This window comes from Sturnira hondurensis, unplaced genomic scaffold (assembly GCF_014824575.4).
Source record: "Sturnira hondurensis isolate 20B ecotype Veracruz unplaced genomic scaffold, ASM1482457v3 Scaffold0007217, whole genome shotgun sequence".
Classification (NCBI taxonomy): Eukaryota; Metazoa; Chordata; class Mammalia; order Chiroptera; family Phyllostomidae; genus Sturnira; species Sturnira hondurensis.
Window position 1 is genome coordinate 2781274 of NW_028079848.1, and position 21090 is coordinate 2802363.

The following is a 21090-nucleotide window of genomic DNA, read 5'->3' on the forward strand; positions in this document are numbered from 1 at the left end:
AGTCCTGCACGTAGGGGACAAGCCCAGAGAGAAGGGCGGTTGGCGGATGGGAATGCAGATTACTTGGTGGTTGGAACATAATCAGTCGTGGCAGGAGTGGCCTTGGGGAGAGTGGAGAAGGCGTGGCAGGTTATTCAGAGGTCAAGATGCCTAGGTCTACGTGCAGGTGAGAAAAGAGAGGTATGGAGTATAGGTGTCCTCAAAGACCAGGTGAATGTTTTCCGGACTGAGGCTGCCTCTAAATGAAACTACTCCCCTAGCCCAAGCAAGTCCTAGAACCCAACCGAAAGCCCAACTCTTCAAAAGATCTTAACATTATAGAAAAATTCTCCCCCCCCGCCCCCACGAGGCACAAGAATGAACTGTTTTGCAAAAAAAAATACCACCTCATTTCGTGGCGCCTTATTCCAGCACTTACTACCACCTGGCCTCTGGCCAAGATAGTTGCTTGTGGTTCGCTGGGCCCCGTGGCTGCCTCGCCCAAGAACTGTCTCCAGGGGTGGTTATCTCCCAGAACACCGCCCTAGCCTTCTCCACCAGATCCAGGGCTCTGCCCGCCTCTTTGCTGGGCGGATGAAGGCACCCTGAAGAGTTCCTGCAATGCAATGTTTGAGCACCTCGCGGGGGTCGTGCAGAAGGAAGGAAAGGGCGCGGCTTGTCACTTACAGCGCCCACTGTTTTAACCTTTAATCCCGTGGGTTTTGGCACCTCTGGCCCCGCCTACCTAGCTCAGACTCTAACTGTGTCCAGAGCGAAGGCCATTTCCGAGAAAGCTCCCACTCCCGCCCTTCCTTCCGCCCGTGGAATAAAAGCAAGCGGACGGGCGGGGTCTGGGGACCAGGGGGCTGGGAAAGGTCCCAGCGAGCCACGAACCTAGAGCCGAGCCGTAGCCGGGTCACCAGGCGGAGCCCGAAGCCCCGCCCCCCGGGGCGTGTCCCAGAAGTGCACGGTGGAAGCAATTGTTCGTCCCGCCCAGGGGCGTGTCCCCAGCGTGCGCCCCGCTCGGGGGCGTGTCCCGCGCCCCCGCCACGCCCCCGCCCGTGGGCGTCAAGGTCGCCCCGCCCCCGCGCCTCCGGTCTTGGGTTTCCTCATTCCACTCGCGCTTCTGCAAGCTGTCACGTCGGGGTCCCGGGTCTCACCGAGGGTCTGTCTTCAGGGGACCGGACCTCAGCCACTGCCATGGCCCCAGTGCTCAGCAAGGACGCGCCGGACATCGAGGTACAGCTGCACGCCTGCCTCCCGAGGGTCCGAAGGGGGACCCTCCCTGGTGGGGGGGCCGGGAGGCACGCGCCCACCGCAGCGCCCGGGAGGAGCGGGCGACGCGGGAGCCTGCCCCCGCGGGGGTCTGCGTGGTGGCCGAGGAGTCCCGCGAGTGCAGGGGGGTGACCTTGGGGTGAGACGAGGGGTTCACTGCAGGCGGGGTGGGGGTGGGGCGGGTCAGGAGACCTGCCCTGTCCTGAGTGGCGTGGCCGAAGGGGCGCAGAGTTGCAGACGGGTGAACTCAGCGGGGCAGCAGCGCCGGCTTCCCGCCGGTCTCCCCGCTCCCCCGCCCGCCTTCGCGCCCACCTGCATTCGGGACACCTGTCCGCTGCCCCCACCTGCGGCTTGTGAAGCCAGAGTAATTGCCCGTGCGGTGCGTGGATAAAGGACAGCTGTGTGCTCAGCGGTTCGCTGCGGTTCCCGCTAGCCGGAGTATTGCTTACGGAACAATTGGGAACATGAAAATCACGAGGGAACTGTGGTTTTTCTCCCCTTTCAACGGTTTTCATTTCCTCTTGCCCTCCCTTCCTGTAAAAACGCCGCCTTTCTTTCGGGGCTTATACAGTCCTACCTGCAATGACCGTTTTCTGTGTGAGTTCTTCCTTGGACCTGGATGCCTGCGGCGAGGATTTAATTATACGTAGGGACGTTAGACAGACTAACCCGTGTCCGCCTTTCTGAGCTAAGTACACGGCTGCCGAGTTTCCTGCTGGGTTCTGTTGGGGGCTTTTCTTTATATGAGTCTCCTCCTCTGATAAGAGGTGTCTGTGCATGCGTGTGTGTGTGTTTTAGAAATGCCATTTTCTTCTTCCCCGTGCCTTCGATGGCTTAGGTAAAACTTTAAAACCACCTGTTTGCAGAGTAGCTGCTTCTGCCCCGTTTGCCGCTGCTGTTGATGGAAACAACTCCGTGTTCCGCTTGCGGGGCAGCGGTGGTGTTTTCTCCAGGCTCCATACATCAGTTGGAAAAATCCATTTTAGTAGCAAGAGCCCAAGTCTATTTTCTGGGCCTCTCCAGTGAATGTACTTGCAGCTTTTCTTGCAGATACTTCCCTTTTTCACGTGGGTGGATGGGATAGCTTTAACCCAGTATTAATCTGTGCTTGCCAAAGGGTGAAAGAGACTTGATTTGCATTATATTCCTTTTAGTCCTTGTTAGTTTGACCTAAGCGACCCCCTCTCCCTTTTTCCTACTAAGTCAATAATGGCAAAGTCCTGGCTGCAGCCAGGCGCTGCTGGTTTCAGACTTCAGAGTGTCAGAAGGCAGGTGGCCTTTGCTTTTGAATGGCAGAATGGTATGTTATCCACTGAGCTGATTTCTTTCTCCATCTCTCTTGCAGTTGCCTTTGAAATCAGTTCTGAACCACATTACACCAAGGAAAAAGATGCCAGGAAAACTTAAGTGGCTGGTTTAATGTCGCATGGGTGTTGTTTCAACCCAGACCGTGTTAGAAACACTCACCTCCATGTAACCTTGAACCTCCAAGTGTGCCTGACATTCCTGATAGCCTGAAATAGTGGGGTCCCAGGTTTTCCGGCATTCTTGCAGTTCAGATACGCAGCACACTTTAATCAGTAACACCTTCGATCATACACAGCACCTTGTTTTTTCCCTCAAAGTGGTGCCTATGATTCATAAGCTAGAATACCACCAAAGGCCGTGAAATTAATCATTAGACTATAATGCAGCGATAAAAAAAGGCCTTACGCCCAGAAGAACAGGTCAAGCCTAGATGTCTCAGTTGACCCTGTGGAGTGACACCAGTTCACTTTCATTTGAGGAACTGGAATGAATTATGAAAACTAAGTTTTCCACCCAAGTCAAATACCTGCACTACATTTGCTTTTCTTGAACAAGATTATCCAACCCGTTGTTTAGAGGTTGATCTGACTGTGACCATTGCCTTAGACTCCCATACATGGAGAAGCAAGCAATCTATTAAAAAAAATATTGCGCCCTGGCTGGTGTGGCTCAGTGGATTGAGCGCAGGCCTGAGAACCAAAGGGTCGCCAGTTCGATTCCCAGTCAGGGCACCTGCCTGGGTTGCAGGCCAGGTCCCCAGTAGAGGGCTTGTGAGAGGCAACCACACATTGATGTTTCCCTCTCTTTCTCCTTCCCTTCCTCTCTCTCTAAAAATAAATAAATCTTTTTAAAAAGAATTCTTTATTTAAGAAAATGATCGGTTGACACAGAGAACATGGTCACTTGGTAAGCATGAAAGAACAGGAGGTCTGGGTGGCAGCCCACTATGACAGTCTCCCCCAAAGCCACCACAGAACTTCAGGTCTCAGTGAAGCAGCCAGGACAGCTCTTTGTTTCTGGAGAAAAACTTTACCGAGGTCTAAAAAGTTGCTTCCTGTGCTTACTCCACAATTTCTAGCCCAGCCCAATATCACCTCAGGCTTGAAGGGCTGGCAGCATGAAAAAGAGTCAGAAGGTCACCACACGCGCAGTGTTCTGGGGCATGGCGAGGGTGCATTAGTATGTCACAGAGAGGAAGCAATGAAACCTACCTCATGCACGCAAAAGCTGATGTCACTGTACTCCTGGGAGAAATTGCGGGAGAAGTCATGTTTTGGCTTTCCCCAAACTTGCCCTCGTGAGGTTCACAGCCTGGGATCCCCGCCTGGGTCTAAGGTCTCTGTAGGCAAGTCTCCCAGTTTCTCTTAACTCATATTTGCATAATCTGTTAAGTAAGGAAAAGTAATTAGCAAGTGTCGAGACAGTCTCTGTGTCATCAGGAAAAAGGACACACATGTTAAAAAGTGAAAAGATAGAAAAGGATCAGGAAGATCAATGGAAATGAAATAGTGGTCTAAAGCTCACCAACAGTAGCTAAAGACAGGGCCCGGCAGAAGCCACGCCTGCCAGAGTGTGGTTGGAAGGGCGATAACGTGGGTGTGTAGTAATTTATATTTTTATTAGAACATTCTACCTCAAGTGTCATATGGTGTGCTTGAGTGTGCTAATCGTTATGTTACAGAATTATAAAAAAGGGGCGTTATTGGTGCCGGACCCTGTATATTAGACTCCTAAAAGTTATTTGACTTTTGTGGGCTATTTGGATACAGATGAATTTTGTCAAGGATGGCTCTTGAGTGCAAATTCCTGGGAAGATTTCAAAGTGGGTTGCAAAGAATACCACTCGAAGGCATTTTGCACTTTCCCTGACGTCCACAGTGCCCTCGCGGTGTAGGCTTAGTGTGAATTGCCAGCTGGTACGACATCAGCCCGTTGGAAAGCACGTCAGAAGGATTTTGGGAGAGTTCACGCGTGTTCGGTGTCTTGGCCCTCTCCCCCTGACGTGGATCATTGAGGACAGACTCTAGAAGTGCAGCCAAAGAAAACAGGGTGCTTTTCCCTCTTCGAATACCAGTGACTTCTGGTGAATGTTGCTAAGCAGGCTCCATTGCCGCCTCCCGCACTCCCACTCCCACTCCCACTCGTCAAGCTGCGTCCTTCACTTCTCAGTTCATGAGTAGGGGCTACAGAGTCCTTTCAAATGTACCCCGAACGAGAAGGGATTTCAGTCCATTGTCCACAAAGTCACAAGGAGTTTTGAGTCAGCTAGAAATAGTTCCGAGTGGTTTATCCCATGGATTGTATTCATTGCAGAAGATCATGGAGAATTTTCTGTTTATTAATTAAGGAGAAAAGATACAATGATAGATTTGGAAAATGGGACTATAATGGAGATACCTTGGAGAAAGTCATTTTTCAGGAGCATTCTGACAAAAGAAAAGGCGCGAGTTACAAATTGGTAGAGATGGCCCAAAGATGATTTCCGAACACCGTTAATCATGCCTGTGTCCGCTCCCAGGGAACGGAAGAGGCTCGCGGACCCAAAGGAGAGAATGAGGGGTTGAGTTTGCAGCAGCCCGGCATTGCTTACACTTATTTAAAACAACATGTTTTTTATTCCATGTACAAGGGACCACCCCTTCCTGTTTTCTTCTTCATCTTCTTTTTTTTTTTTTTCTTGGCTGGACACCACAGATCTGTGGAAATGCTCTCTGGACTTGCTACGGCCTTTATTTTCTTTTTTAAACTTTAAGTCTGAATTGTGAGTTTCAGCCGTCCTCCCACCTTTAAGCTGCCCTGGAAGCTTAGTTTTGCCTGAAAGTGCTTCTCCTCCCTAAGGAATTTAGCTGGGCCGTGGAAATAGGTCTGATGGTGTGATTTGGAGAGTTTTTTTTTAAAGCTTATATCCAGTATTTATTTATTTTTCTTTTTTTAAAATTTATTTAATTGTTGTTCAAGTGAGAGTTTATTCCAGTAATATTCTTGTCATCTTAAGGGATATATACATATATAAACATTTATAAATATATACACTTATACATAATTTTATGTAACTTTATAAATATATATAAATTCTTTATATAATTAAAATATAAATTCTTATGTATACATTTGCATAAAGTTAATATATAATATATAAATTCTACCTCCCACACATGAAATCTGATGACGCGTTTTACTAGTTTAATTAAAACTGTGAGATTAATGGCTAATGATGAATCTTCTCACTGGGGAGAGTTTTTGGTTTGGATCTGCTTAATCTTAATCGGAGCAGGTAGTGTTGACTGATTGCTTAATCGTAAAAATGTACTAGAATTCAACAGCCTCCTCTCTTACGTTCTGGAAGGAAATCCAGCATTTCCAGTAAGGAATTCATCAACATGCCAGGGAGCTCTGGAGTCAAAATGCAGAGGTGATTGCACAATCTCTAGGCATTCCTATCTTNCTCCCCCCCCCCCCCTGCCCCCGAGAACAACACCAGCAGTGAAAGCTAGACCCTTCCCGGAAGGTGAGCACCTCTGGTCCCTGGGGGGAACTCTAGTCATTAGCATGATCTCAAATTACAGATGAGAAACACAGAAAGGAAAGGCCCTGAGACTGAAAAAAATTGGGCAATTCAACACAATGAAATAAGGAAATAATTAAGAGACTAGGTGTGGACGAGGCCCCTTGTGCTAGCGGGGACATTGGATCTCTGGCAGGAGATCAGGCCGGCTCGCTGTGCTGCCTCTGGGCTGTGGTGACACCCTGGCTGGTGTGGGTCCAAAGCCCTTCCTCAAAATTACAGGGAAAACTCTGTACCCTGCCTTAATTCAAAAATATTTAACAAGGCGTTCTAAGATTATAAATGTATCTGTAGTCAGGGATTTTGATGTTCTAATGTGACACGTTTACCTTCTGTTCTTCATTTGCTCTTAATCCCCTTTGTCAAGGCAGGACGTGTCTTGGCCTCAAACGTCAATGGTGTGGGCGATTGCAGATGTCCATTACACCACCAAGATAACTCTCAGTAGGAGTATGTTGGTAATTGTTACAGCTTCCATTGCTTTGAATGAAAATGAACACCTGCGTTTGACTCAATGTAGAACTTTCCTTTGAGACTGAACAGATAGGTGTCAATGTTAGGAACTCGGCGCTTTTGTATCAAGTTATTTACTTTGTATTTCGCAGCATCAAGCTTCTTTCCTTGGTTTTAAAAAGCCGTCGCATCGACACAGGCCTGGGTTCGAACCCCAGCTCTGCCCCGTCTTTGTGTGACTGTGGCCCAGGCGGCCTTTCCTGGACTGTCTTCTCTTCCTCTGTCAGTTGCATTTGATCTTGACCTTTTCATGCAGTAGCTGTAAGGGTTATCTGGAGTCACGTACGTGGGATGCCTCAGTCAGCATCTGTCACATAAAACACAGGCTTTTAAAACGTCATACTGACTTTCAGTATTGTCGCATATACCACGCGTGTTATGTAAATATCGTTTGCCTAGAATTTTGTTCAATTCCAAGAATTTTACTAGTGGAGTCAAAGTCCCTTTAAATAAGTGATGGGGGGGAGAGTTAAGGAAGTTAAAAGAATTGAGAGGGTGGCCCATGACATACTCAAAAATGTTGTGGGTTTGTGTTATAGGCAATTTCCCGAATTCTAGTCGTCCATACTGCCAAGGAGACAGGGCAGTTTCTGAGATTCAGGCCAAATCAAAGAGATCCGCTCATTTTGCTTTTCCTTTCTATTTTCAAAATGATTTTAATGCCCTCGGTATCGCCCACCCTCTAGTGTCATGTTGCCGGAGATTTGAAGGCAGTAGTTGACACAGGCTCGTCCACGCAGGCTTGTCCACGCAGGCTCGTCCACTCAGGCTCATCCACGCAGGCTCGTCCACACCCAACACACCATTAGTAGGATCGCTCCCATTGCCCCTCCCATTTTCTCGCCATGGATAGATTCTTCGGTGGTTTTCTGAGTGGTTTTGAGACTTGCTCAGGACCAGTACATTGGTGAAAATCATTGCTCGGCTCTCAGTGCTATTTAGAAGGGGTCTGGAGTTACCGTTTTCCGAAGAAATGTGTACACAATCATTTTTTTAAAAAAGACTCAACTCAATTTTTTTTTTTTACAAACTGGTCTAAACATAACTCTCTGAGCAAAGCCTATTCGCTTCGGAGAAAGCGTTTTTCAGGACTTCTGAGCGTCCCTGTCTACAGTGTACTTGTTCCTAAGTAACTTGTTTTAAGTCTGAGATGGGAGTTGGCGACCACCTCTTTCCCCCAGAGAAAAGGTGAAGCACGCCCTTCCTGACTGTGATGGAGGTAACGGGCGTTCTGTCCTAGGTGACGACCGTGTCGTTTCTTGGGGACCACGTTCCGCTTGGTTGTGCGACAGCAACCACACTGTCTTCCACCGCGATGGCGATAATTAAAGAGACAAGTCTGTGTCCTCACCTCCCAGGGGCTTGGAAATTGATATTATGAGTCCTATGAATGTCCCCTTGAGGCGCTTCTGACTGGGCCACTTTGAAGAAAAATCTCTTCGAAACTAATGAGGCCCCGAGGGCCACTTCTCAGGGGACCCACACAGAATATATGTCAGCACCAGGCCGGGTTTATACAGACAGTGCTGCCCCGCACCCGTGTTTTATCCCCGCCACCCCCTGCCCCTTTGCTTCCCTCCCCACACGTTACCCCCACCCCCGCCCCCGTTGTGAACTTGTTTGCCCAGCCCAGGACTGTCTCGTCTAAGTGGGGTTTTGTTAAATGTTTGTGAAGTCCTTTAGACAATTTTAAAAACCGACTCCAGGAGTATGCCAAAGCTTTAAAAGTGCTCATCTAATGTAAAGCCTGCCTGAAATCTTCAGCCAAACAAAGGAAGCGAAGGCGTGTTGACTGCATCTTAATTAAAAATAAACATTCTGGGGCAGGGGACGAGCCTGGGGATTTTTGCCCTCCACGTGGAATTCCTTGCTCTCCGACCCAGTGGAAATCTTTCAGCGGCCGGGGAGAGTGTGCTGATTCCTCAGCGAGTTCGCTGTTGATCAAGCGTTTTAAGGGTGGTTTGTAATAAAGCAGGGTGATGGTGAAATGGTTTGGAAATGCGACCTGCTGAGTGATCAGATTGTGGAAATGCGGAAGTGTGGTGTGATGGCTTCCCCGCCACACGTGCTGGGAAGGACTGAGTGAAGCATTTACACCAGCTGTAAGGGTCCCATGGACTTGACCTCTCCAGGTTTGGCCTGCCGCCGCCGCCTCTTTTTCGAGTCAAAGGAAGGAGCAAAGTGTGTAGCTCCTCTGTGCACACAGGAGAAGTTTGTTTCTTCTCTTTGTGGCTGGCCTTCTGGAAGGGTGGTCGGGTGTAGAATAAATTCAGTTTGTGTCTCTGGGATAATACTCTTTTTAGCTAGGAATTCAAACCGGAGATAAAAAAAAAAAGTAGATGGACCCACTAAGACCATTTCTTCACTGTGTTTGTTGATTGATAACTGTCTGTGGAAATAGGAATGCAAACGGCCGGCCCTCCAGCCCCACGGGGAATCCCGGTTACCTTTCTCTGACCCCGGCTCCCCAGTGGCCGCAGTGCTTTGGGGGAGCTTCTGTCAGATATCCCTCGGGGACGAGTGTTAGGGGGTGCTGGGTGAGACACCTTTCACCTCCCCAATAATGCAGAGAAGAACGCCACACAGTTCCCTTCAGGGGTCTCTCCGGTTCAAGCATAGCACCCTTCACAGCCGAACACTCTTTGGGGGGTTCATTTCATTCCTTTGATTTAATGTTTAAATTACTTTTCGGGATCATTGCAGAAAATTTAAATGATGCAAACAAAAGTGGAAGGAAGACCCCAAACATATAGTCACACCACCCCAAACAGCCACCCTGAAGTGACATAGCCCTCTTCTGTCTTATTCAGGGGGGGTTCCCCCGCAAATGGCTTTGATCACATACAATTTTATATTTGCTTTCTTATCCTCTCAGAAGTATCTGCTTCTGTTCCTACTAAGTTTTAAAATAGTTTTAAAAAGCAGCATGAACTCCCTAGAAATGGAGACACTAAACTTTATTCAAGCCTTGCCTTTATTACCACTTACCTTGTTTTTAGCAGTAATTGTGAAGAATAATGCTTCAATTTTTTTCCTGAAAGCAAAAATTGCAAATGTATGGTAATTTCAGAGAGTATTACAGGATTCAGTAAAAGTAAACCATAATAAAATGATGCGGGATGACTGGCAGGGCCTTGTCTCTGTGTGGCAGTCTGAGAAGGCTTCCTGGTGGAGGCGACGTTTGACCTCAGACCTGAAAGACCAGCAGAAGTCTGCCATAGCTTTTGAGGGGAAAGCAAATCTAAGAGGCGGGACTGAGTTTCGAGGCTGAGCAGCAAAAACAAGTAACAGGTGTGGGGAAGATCCAAGTGTTGGATTTGATGGCATTCAGGTTGAAATTTGTACTCCATTCCAAAGGAAAGCTGTCAAAGGGGCAGCCGGAAAGAAGCTTCTGGAGGTTGAGGAGTTGTTGAAGGAAAGCTGGTGTTTCAAGTCTGGGGCTGAGACCAGGTGGGGAGGTGGGAGCCGGACAAGGGGCCGAGGGTTTAGGCTTTGAGAAGAGACTGGCCCAGGGCTCTCTGGAATCAGAGGGGAATATGTATCCTCAGTTCTCTTTCTGGGAGTCGTGGGGGTTCTTTCTGGTCTGTTGACACGGGTGGAAGGGCGAGCTTGACAATGGCTGGCTTGGAGAAGGAAGCCCAACAGGAATGGGTTGAGAAGAGAACAGGAACTTAGGAAGTGATGCAACACTGGGCAACCCGGGTGCAAGGATTTCCCGTGCAGAGGAGCAGCAGGAAGGGGAGAGGAGTGGGTGGAGGAGGTTTAGTGGGAAGAGACACCCGTGGGGAGGACAGAGTGGGGAGCACGGAACGATTCCCTGGGGGAGAGGGACCAGCGCTGATGGTGTGGCCTCGGGGCCCGGCGGGAGGAAGAGGAGGGAGTTTCCATCGGTGGTTTTTATTTTCTCAACAAGAGTGTGAGGCAGGGTCACTGAGGATAAGAGGAAAACAGGATGCAGATTTGAAGAAAAGGGGAAAAGGGTGACTAGACTTTCTGGAAAGTGGGAGAATGAAAGAAGTGAGAAAGTGTAGTACGGCTGGCGGTCGGCTGTGTTGGTTTTCTGTTTGAAATTTGTCAAGAATTGAAGGTGGGAGCGGGAACCTGAGTGTGGGTTGTCCAGCCACCCGTAGCGGCGGCTTGCTTTTGGAATGCTTGCAAAAATGGGCGTCCCTGGGTCCAGGTTTGCCTGGACAATGAAAGAAAAAGAAAAATAGAGAGGCAGGGCACTTAAGGGGTTGTGAAGAAATCCCGTGGTGGACCGTGGACTCCACTCTGAGGGGGTCAGAGTGGAAGGGAAAGGTGGGGAGCAAGAATGCTGGGGTGTGCTCAGTGAATCGGGGATCTCACCAAGGCCAGAGGGTTTGGGGAAGGGGGGAGCATGTAAGAGGTGGAGATGAGAGTGTGTGTCTGGAGTAAAGCTGCTGCAGGTGTTGCCGCAATTAAAACCAAGGTCAGAGGAGGGGAGGGGTGGGGTGGTGAGGAATGGAAAAATTATTGGGCTGCGGTGGTTATGAAAGAGGCGGGTGCTGGGTGACCCAGGGGGCCTTGAAGTCACTCAGACTGCTGCGAAGAAGCGAGGGTTGTGGCGGACAGAGGACTGGGCGTGAGGTTCTCACTGAGTTTGGGCAGAGGGTGGTGTGTTGCCCCAAGGGGTTGGCAGGTGTTACAAGGAGCAGGACACCCAGGACTGCGCTGTGAAGGTACCTAAGACGGCCACGCGGCAGACACAGAGGCAGAGTTTGGAGGGAGGTGTCTGCGAGTCCAGGAATGGCCGTGATTGCTGGTGGACCCCTCCAGGTCTCCGAGGAAGCGTGGCCCAGGTGACACGTTACCGTCAGACTTCCAGCTTCCAGAAGTGGGAGACAGCAAGTTCCTGGTGCTGTAAGCCAACCAGTTTATGGCAATTTTTTACGGCAGCCCTAAGAAGTGAATGCAAATCGTGGTCCGAATGGCGAAGAAGAAAGAGAGGTGTTTGTGCAAGAAGAAAAGAGAGGGGGGAAATACAAGGGTAGGCAGAAGTAGGGGTATAGTTGGGAGTATGCAAAACAAAGACTTTATTCTTGTGCCACTATCCATTAATTATCGCATTATTCATTGAACTGTGCACCTACTTTTGCTAAGCCCTGTGTTTGGGAGTAGAGACCTCGACGGTGGAGACATCTCGCATTTGGGAGAGGGAGGGTCTGGATTACATGCGAATTCACAGTTTCAGGACGTCGTTAGGGATACGTACTGTAATATTTTTGCAGAGGCGTAACTATGCCATCATGGTCCTAGCTCTTTTTAGTGATGCTGTTTGGGACAAATGAGTTCAGAACGATTCACGCCAGCACCTGTCAGTGGGTATCACCGCGAAGCTGTTTTCCTCACAGACAGGGACGGTCCTTGTGTGAGGGCAAAGACGCTTCTTAAAGAGCCAAGTAGAAAACTTTTAGAATCCACCCATACACTTAAACACATATTGGTGCAAAACTAAGGTTACCAAAAAACTATAACTTGGTTCAATTTTATACACAATTGTTAAGTATCTCCTCTATTCCAGGGGACTGGCTGGAGACTGGCTAGACAGAAAACCCTGTCTGCCACGTGAGCTGGTGTCATCAGAGTGGAATTTGAGGCAAATTCATAAATAACTGTAAATTACGACAAAGGGAAAAGTGCTTGGTCGTGATGGTTTGGAGTTAAAGTGTGCAGGTTATCGCCTGACCTTCATGCGGCTTAATGGTTAGCTTTACGCCGTCGTTTTGGTTTTACTTCATAAATGATAATAAAGGAATTCGTGGAAGCTGTGCCACAATCTCCTCCCGCCTTCACTCCAATCTCCGATAATTCAGGAGCCATGAAACGGGTTGGGTGTCTTCATCCAGGGGCAGGCAGAGGAGGGCTGCCCTGGCTGAAACGGGTCAAGTGCAAGGCAGATATAAGTCCCCAGCCGGCAGGGTGTCAGTGAGGGGGGGTGAACGTGGGTCTGTCTGCTCAGAGCACGCTTCCCCCGCCTCGGCCTTACTTGTAGGCATGGTTCCAGCCTTACCAAGATGCGTCGGTATCAGAAATGAGGAAGCCAAGGGCACAGAAAGGTTGAGCAGTGTGATTAGAGGCGGTGGCGAACTGGAGACCAAAACCTACCCAGATGAGCCCTGTTTTACATGGCTGTTGATTCAGGCATTAAAATACATGACATGAAAATGAGAAATCAAAGAAGGATAAGAGTGGCAAGTCCTTCAGAGGTGACCTCATTTTCCCCCGTGGTGTGCAGTCCCCAATTTTCTCTGCAAGGCACACATCGTCCCAGAGTGTCACGTGTCTAAATGGAGCCGGGTCCGAAGCGCTTCAGTCCACAGTCCAGATGGTTGCCGCGGGCAGAGCTGATGACCGGCCATCAATCACTTCTCAACATGGTGTCAGGTGACCAGCCCTGCCCTTCGCCAGGCCACTGTGACCCCTGACAAGCCAGACTGTGCAGGGAAAAGAAATGGGCAGCGTAGGCTGCAAGACTGGAATCGGTTTGGGGATGCAACGTACTCTCTCTTTCTTCCCTCTGATTTCTCCACGTTTGGACGTGTGCTCTGAAATTTGATTCACGGGGCTCCTTGGCTGAAGGACGTTTTTCTTTTGCATTCAACCTGCATTAAGCGCTGTGATGGGCTATTATCACAGGAACGATGGCACGGACAAGATAGCCCGTTCGTGCTTGAGGATTTAAAAAATGGCGTTACAAGGGTATGATCTACGATCAACTTCTATTAGCCTAACCCTTGCCCCTTGCCTCCTCAGATATTCTGAATCCATTACGCCACACGGACAAATACTTGGAGGTACATAGTCTGTAGTTATGATTTGTACTACAGCGTCCAGCAGGTACCCATCGGTCCAGGTCTCAGCTAGCCTGAAAATGAAATGAAGCAGGAATCTACATACATATTAGTTTTGCAATTTAAAAATAGCCACCACCCCCCACCCCCACCCCATGAACAGCTATGGCTTCGATGGATGTAACATTTGGGTCTGGTGACTGATCTTTGAGTCAGCACTTCCGGGGAACAGAGTTACACTGGCGAGTTACGCAAGTGCCCCCGCGTTTGCACACCCTCAGCAGTGCCTTTTCCTGACCCCAGAAGCTTTTTGGGTTGGCGTGGAACCGGGGGTTCCTCTTGTCAGCAGGAAGGCGTGGTCACTGGGCGATGCTGGGATCGCCTTGCTGCCCAGGAATTCCCATGGGGGAGTCTCTGAATTACCCCATGGTTTTAATAACGGCATCTTCACATACAGTTGACTCTTGAGTTAGCATAAGGAACGGCCAGAATAACAATGAATGAAGAAGGGCTTTCCGGGAAGAGCAACGGTGAGCGCCCCCGTTCTCACCCAGGGCGTGCAAACGGCTGGTGTCAGGCAGAGAGTGTGGGCGGGGGAGGGGAAGGGGGCATGATTCAAGGCAGTGGCCGAACACCCTTGGGTGCGCACACCCCCTGCAGCCCACCTGGAGCCCTGAACATGAGGAGCCGGAGAGATGCGAGCTGCGGACCCTCCATCGCTCCTCACAGCTGGGCCCACCATGTGTTGGCCTTCTGCTCCTCTCTCCGTGTTCTCCCGGGTCACACCACTGTGAGCCTGATGGTCATTTATCTGTCATGTTTGTGGTCGATGTCCTTTTTGTCTTGGGCCATTTGCCTTGCAGTTTTTGGAAAGTAGAGTGTTTTTTTTTTTTTTTAATTTTTAAAGGCTAAATATTTGGATCTCTGATTTCCACTAGTGTAGTTTAAGTTAGTTTAAATAGTCAATTAATGGGCTAGAAAATTTAAAAAAGCAGCCCTGGCTGGTGTAGCTCAGTGGATTGAGCACAGGCCTTTGAACCAGAGGATCGCGGTTTGATTCCCAGTCAGGGCACATGCCTGGGTTGCAGGCCAGTTCCCTGCAGGCCAACTCCCAGCAGGGAACACACGAAAGGCAACCATACATTGATGTTTCTCTCCCTCTCTCCTTCCCCTCTAAAGATAAATAAATAAGTAAAATCTTTAAAAAAATTTTTTAAAAAGCAAAGAATTTTAAGATGATGCCAACCCACGTGTTTTAAGGACTAATTTAAGAAAGATATCATTAATCATCGGCTTATCGCTTTGTTTATGATAGAATTAATTTCATAACCGTAGGACATTGCCGCAGTCGTGCCCATGTTGATGCTACTTTGCAAGACTAATATGTTTCACCTGCTTCAAGATTCTGTTAGAGCTGAAGCTCTGATTTGGAACTGACACGTGAAGTGTGAGAGTCACCATTTACACATGCATGTCAATGTTATCAAATGCTTCATCCAGTAAAATATACTGGATAACTCAAAATAGTTGTGACATTTATTACTTGTTCATTTTTATAAGTTAATACATTATTGATTAACTCTTTATAAGTTAATAGGTTATATGAACTTATATAAGTTAAACAGTTATTAACTTTTATAGGTTATGACTTTTATAATTAACTTTTATAAATTAATGTTAACTCTTATAAGTTAATATCTTTTATAAGTTAACATTAACTTTTAGGAGGGTTACATTTCCTCTTAAGGAACTTTTTTTTTTAATCTTTCCAATAAAAATAGATTACGTTCAATGCAACAAATTTTAAGGCAGAAGAAATCTGAGATACATTTCTTTGTGATGCTGTTAAACACATTGTTTCTTGTCCTTTAGGGTTTCATTTCAGTTCATAGTAAATACCACAGCAGATGTATTAATCATGTAGTCTGCTTCCTTCAATGTCTTTTGATTATTGATTTTTTTTTGTGAAAGGGACAGACATCAAATTGTTGTTCTACTCATTTATGCATTCATCAATTGCTTCTTGTATGTGCCCTGACTGGGCATTGAACCCACAACCTTGGCCTATGGGGACAACGCTCTAACTGCCTGAGCTACCCAGCCGGGGCCTGCTTCCCTTCATGCTGGCAGTGTGTAAGTGGCACGCGTGTTGCTCACAGTCAGTCCTGCTATGTAATCACACAGCAGCCTTGTCGGTCCCCATCAGTGTCTTCCATTAAGCCCGAGTCGAGTCTCCTCGGTGTCCCCACAATAACCTTAATTGTAACTAATACCTGTCATCCTTGAGAAGAAGGTCGCTACCTTTGAATAGGTTCAAGTGCCTGAAAGGCTTAGAGAAAGCATGTAGACCCATAGGACGACAGGAAGTACCTTTTGTCAAACACCTGGAAGTTATTACGGTTCCTTATCTTGAAATGGAGAATAATAACTGATTGTTCCCCTGCGGTGTGCCCTATTTAAGCAAAGTCTTAAAAGGCAAATGGCCCTGTTTAGTGCACTCCTTTGCCAAATAGTCTGTGAGTAAAATAATAAAGGAATCTCGCTAAAAGCCAAATGCTACTAATTTGATGAAATTATTACTCATTACAGAGCAAAGCAACTGCATAAAATTTATTTTCAGCACAAACCTAAAAGGTGGCAGCTGAGGTCTGAGAAGCGTTGCATCAAAAGCGAGGGTGATGATTTGCTGATCTTGGAACAAAGACTATTTTGGTGACAGTGTAGAACTTGGAAGAAAGAGTTACTTTCAATGCAGGGACCATGTCATCTTTCCGGGGGAAATTAGAGAAACCTAGCTCCACCCCATACATCTGGAACACTGGACTTATTATTTTTTAATATTTTATTTATTTATCTTTAGAGGGGAAGGGAAGGAGAGAGGGGGAGAAATATCGATGTATGGTTGCCTCTGCCGAGGACACACAATGTATCATGTGTCCCCTGCCAGGAACTGGCCTACAACCCAGGCATGTGCCCTGACTGGAAATGAAACTGCAATCCCCTGGTTTGCAGGCCTGTGCTCAATCCACTGAGCTACACAAGCCAGGGTGGAACACTGGACTTCTGCTAAGCATCTCTCTGCTCCTATTGGTCATCCATCCACTTCCTGATTTCGCTCCATTTCTACTTTTAAATATCGGCTTCCAATCAGGAGGAGGGCCAGAGACCATGTGAGATAGTAGATAAGTCAAAGTAGTTGAAAATAACCTAGGAGCTTCTTGGCAGCAATATTTTTGTAAGGATTTGGTGATGGAACGGAGGCTGGAGACTTGGCCCTGACCTTGATGGCCTCCCATGTGGGTTGTCCTTTTACCTCACCAGGTTTATCTGTCCCTTATGGGCGTCCCTTAGGGCTCTAACACCAAGGTGCAATGCAATTCATTGCCTGCTGCCTTGGTTTTGTACAAGGTGCAGAAGATACGGAGATGGATCATAGCCAGTCATTATATTCGATAAGCTCAAAGTCCTAGTGACACAGAAGCAGAACATTTCAGACAGGGTGGCTCTCGATCGAAATGCAGGATCTAATCATGTGCAAGAAAAAATTTATGAATCGAAAGTGTGAAGCGTGTAATTCTTGTTATAATGGAAGTAGTGTTACTTGACATTTCTGAGTTGTGGAGTATTTTTGGTACTGGAGCATCTGTGGCTTCTTCACAATTAAGGGAAAACCGTAGCTTTTCAGATGAGACGTCTGGATTTCATTCAAATCCAACAATTGAAAGGCGCTTGAAGCATGCTGTATTTCACTGTCATTTTTTTTTTTTTTTACCCTCTATGTCATTTGTAAGCTGACATTGATGTTCAAGTGACGTGCCAAGAATGGGACACTTTTTCCTAAGCCTGCTGGATGCCCTAACTTTTGTTTTCTGTGGCTCCCATTATCCTTGTGGTCACAAATTGTTGACATGAGAGGTGCATGAATTTTTCTGTCTTCACAATGTATATTCATTGCCATCAACCCCTGCTGTATCTTTCTCTCTCTCTCTCTTTTTTTTTTTAGCACTGGAAGAAATTTACTCTAACTGCCTTCTGTTCCCATTTTACAGATCAACAAGCTAAGCAGAGGGGAAGCCAAGTGCCCTAAATCCACGCACGTTAGCGGGAGACGGAGCCAGGGCCACGGCTTCTGAGTCTCATAGCTCTTTCTCTCTTTTCTCTTTTCAGAATTTCATTTTTGTGGTGTCCTTATCCATTACCATTTATCCCCCTTTATACCCTCCCCCACCTCTACCCACCCCCCCCTCCCCTGCAGTCACTACACTGTTGTTCATGCCCGTGAGTCCTTCTTCTTTCTTGCTCAATGGGGCTTCCTTACCAATAATTCTGTTTTGCTTCTTTCTCTTCATTTAAACCAACAACAGATAACCNGCTAAGCAGAGGGGAAGCCAAGTGCCCTAAATCCACGCACGTTAGCGGGAGACAGAGCCAGGGCCACGGCTTCTGAGTCTCATAGCTCTTTCTCTCTTTTCTCTTTTCAGAATTTCTTTTTTGTGGTGTCCTTATCCATTACCATTTATCCCCCTTTATACCCTCCCCCACCTCTACCCACCCCCCTCCCTCCCCTGCAGTCACTACACTGTTGTTCATGCCCGTGAGTCCTTCTTCTTTCTTGCTCAATGGGGCTTCCTTAACAATAATTCTGTTTTGCTTCTTTCTCTTCATTTAAACCAACAACAGATAACCAGTGTGCGCCGGGCGGTTTGTTAGACACTGTGGCTAATAGATAATGAGACTTTTCTTTAAAAGTTTGACTTCGGGTCTTGTCTCCATTGTTACCAGCTCCAAAGCAGAACTGATTTCATTGTTTACGCTGACTTGACAGCAATCCTGGAGTTACATACGTGGAAATAAGCATTGAAGCTCATGTTGCCGCTGCCCCGAAGCAAGGACAGAGCAGTGGTGGACGGTGCCCAATCCGAAGGCCCCAGAGGGGGTTCGAACCTTCGCCCGGTGCTGGGCAAGGCACTCAGCCTCCATGCAGTGCCGTTTCCTCATCCGTGAACTGGTAGCCGGAGTACGAATGGCATCATGGGACTGTTGTGATGGAAACCACGCAGAGAGGTGCCTGGTAGCCCCCATTTAGCAGCGGCTAGTAACAGACAGTCGTTCAGTGCAAGGACTTTAGAAAAACACGTCTGAGTGTTGACATTATAAAATGTTGGGAGTTGCACGATCTTCTTGCTTGAAATCTATCAGAGGCCGAGGAGAAATCCTGAAATTAATGGGATATTGATAGAGCTGGTGCATCCTGTGAGCTCAGGAGTGTGTCACCTCCCACGCCTGGTGGGAGGGGTTTAAGAGAGGATGGCAGGGTGGGGGTGACCCCAGGGGCTGATGGGAGCTTTCCAGGGAACAGTTCACAATGGAACAGCGGGTAGATTCTTATTCTCATCCTCGTGCCATATTGTAAAAAATTCATATCAGTTCAAACGGAGAAGCCTATTAGCAGCCGATCAATGGAGATGAAAATGAATCATTTTTTCTCCGGTGCTGGCCCAACAACATTCCCATTGATCATTTTCTGAAATGAGTAATTTTTGGTTTAGGATTTTTGACATCTTGATGGATTTCAAGAAAAACACTAACTTAGGCTGATGGGATTTCCCATTTGTCTTGTAGGGACATAAGCCAAATGCTCCCGTTCTGACATTTGTACGCACTCTGGCTCTGGCCGTGTCCCCTTGTCGATGGGTCTGTCAGGGCGTCCCACACCTAGTTGGCCACCAGAATCACCTTGGGCACCAACCCCATTATGAGACATACTCTTTAAAAAATAATAATGCAAGTGGCTCAAAGGAGACAGCAATTTATGTCTCCCTTGTGTGAGGAAGTCCAGAGCGTGCAGCCCCTTGTCTGGTCAGCAGGGTTCTGGGTCTCCACTGTGTTGCACTCACATGACCTCACAGTTCTCGTGAGAGGTCGGAGCCCCACCAGGAGGAAGAGGTGGGGAGAGGAGGGCACCCCTCCCTTTAATGAGCCATCCCCAAGTGCCTACTCTCCTAACACAGCTGACTGGCTGGAACTTAATCGGTTATAAATGTGAGTGGAAAAATCACTTTATTGACATTTGTGAGAATTTCTCTATGCTCCTTGTCAGGGTGTGTCACAAAGGGAAGCGGCGTGGAGGGGAGCGCCGTCCAAGCGTGGTCCTCCGATCTCTCTGCTCCCAGGTCTGCTCAGGTGCAGTAGCCGGGGGCGGGCTCCCTGCCCCCCCCCCTCCGCCAGGGGTCCTCCAGGCAGCTCTCAGGCTGGCGGCGGGGTCAGTGGAAGCCTTCACGGACCTCAGAAGTTGTTGTATTCATGGTGATCATCTGTTGCAACGAAAAGTGGATTAGACCCAACGAAGAGAAAAGGCACATAGCTCCAAGTCCAGGGGACACCTGGCACAAGCTTCCAGGTGGCCTCTCTCCATGGAGTGACACGGGACTCTGTGTGGTACTGTGTGACGTGCAGCCAAGTAGGCGGCTGGAGCAAGCCTCCGTGTCCGGGGTTTTCTTAGGCATCAGTCACGTGGGCGTGCGGTGCGGCAGCACTGACTCAGCCACTCTGGCTCAGACCGGCAGAGAAAAAGCCCACATTCAGCACTAACCCTGCCGTCGGGTGCAAGGGCCCGCTCAGCCCGCGATCCGCGGCATGCACACGCTCTGACACGCTCTGGTCAGGTAGGGCATTCCCAGTTTGGTTTCCCGGAGGAGGGCAAGGGCCACTCCTGAAAGTAGGCCTTTGGAGGGGAATGTGCAGGGTTCGAGCAGCTCGGGCCTGTTGAGCCAGCCCTTCCCTGTACACCTGTCCGCCCGAAACCATAAGAAAGAAACAGCGTACATGAAACAGTCGTCCCGGAGAGATGCAAACGCCCAGCAGAGCCCCCACGTTTCCCCAGATCATTCTCTGCAGGGAGTTCGCGGGCTTCTGCGCAGGACCCAGGGACCTGCACTGACCGAGGAGGCGGAGATGGGAGTCTGGGGGGCCCAGAGGCTGGAGTTTGCAGAACGGGGGCTCAGGCTCCAGGGGAAACCAGCAGGCCTGCCGAGGGTGCCCAGAGCGATGGCAACAGTATCAGCGCGCAAATCTAAGAAAAACAACCCGAGTCAGGAATGTCCGAAAGGACGAGGGGCAGCAGCAGCCCCTGCCGTTCTTGGTGCCGTTCTTGGAGGAAAGCAGGCCGAGGACCCACGCATGGGAGACGGTCTGTTTGTGTGGAAGTCTGCTCCTGGATTTCCAAATTGCCATCTCCCTCTGTCCTGCCTGAAAAAAAGTCCAGCTGTGTCCTCAGTGAGGTCAAGACAGATGCCAGTGTCCAGAGTTTCTGTTTCATATTAAAGCGCTTAGTCCTTGGAGCCCACAGGCTGTGCCAGGTCCTGGCGGCTGCTAGACCCACGTGGTCACGTGCTCCTGGGCGAGAGGGTGCATGAACAAGGGGGGCAAGTGTGGGGGGGCAGGGGGGAGAGAGATTCTTTGTTCTTCTGGGATTACATTAGCTTGGCTTTGGCACAGACCAGGTGCTTTTTCCAAAAAGCCAATCAAGTTCTCAAGCTGTTGTGGGCTTTTGGTGGTTCCACACCCCTAGTTAGACGGACAGGCCTCTTGGGCCAAGCACCCCCCCCCACCAAACCTTCTGACAACCTGGCACCAGAG

General features: G+C 48.6%; 1 protein-coding gene across 2 annotated transcripts in view; it reads left to right on the top strand.

The window, feature by feature from the left end:
- The first annotated feature begins 1059 nt into the window (after positions 1-1059).
- DPYD (dihydropyrimidine dehydrogenase) overlaps positions 1060-21090 on the top strand; it is a 521728-nt gene continuing 501697 nt past the window's right edge. For both annotated transcript variants that reach the window (XM_037051359.1, XM_037051360.1), the window contains exon 1: positions 1060-1218. In XM_037051359.1, coding sequence (XP_036907254.1) covers positions 1180-1218 — 39 coding nt within the window. In that variant the 5' untranslated portion in view covers positions 1060-1179. The remainder of the gene's footprint in view (positions 1219-21090) is intronic.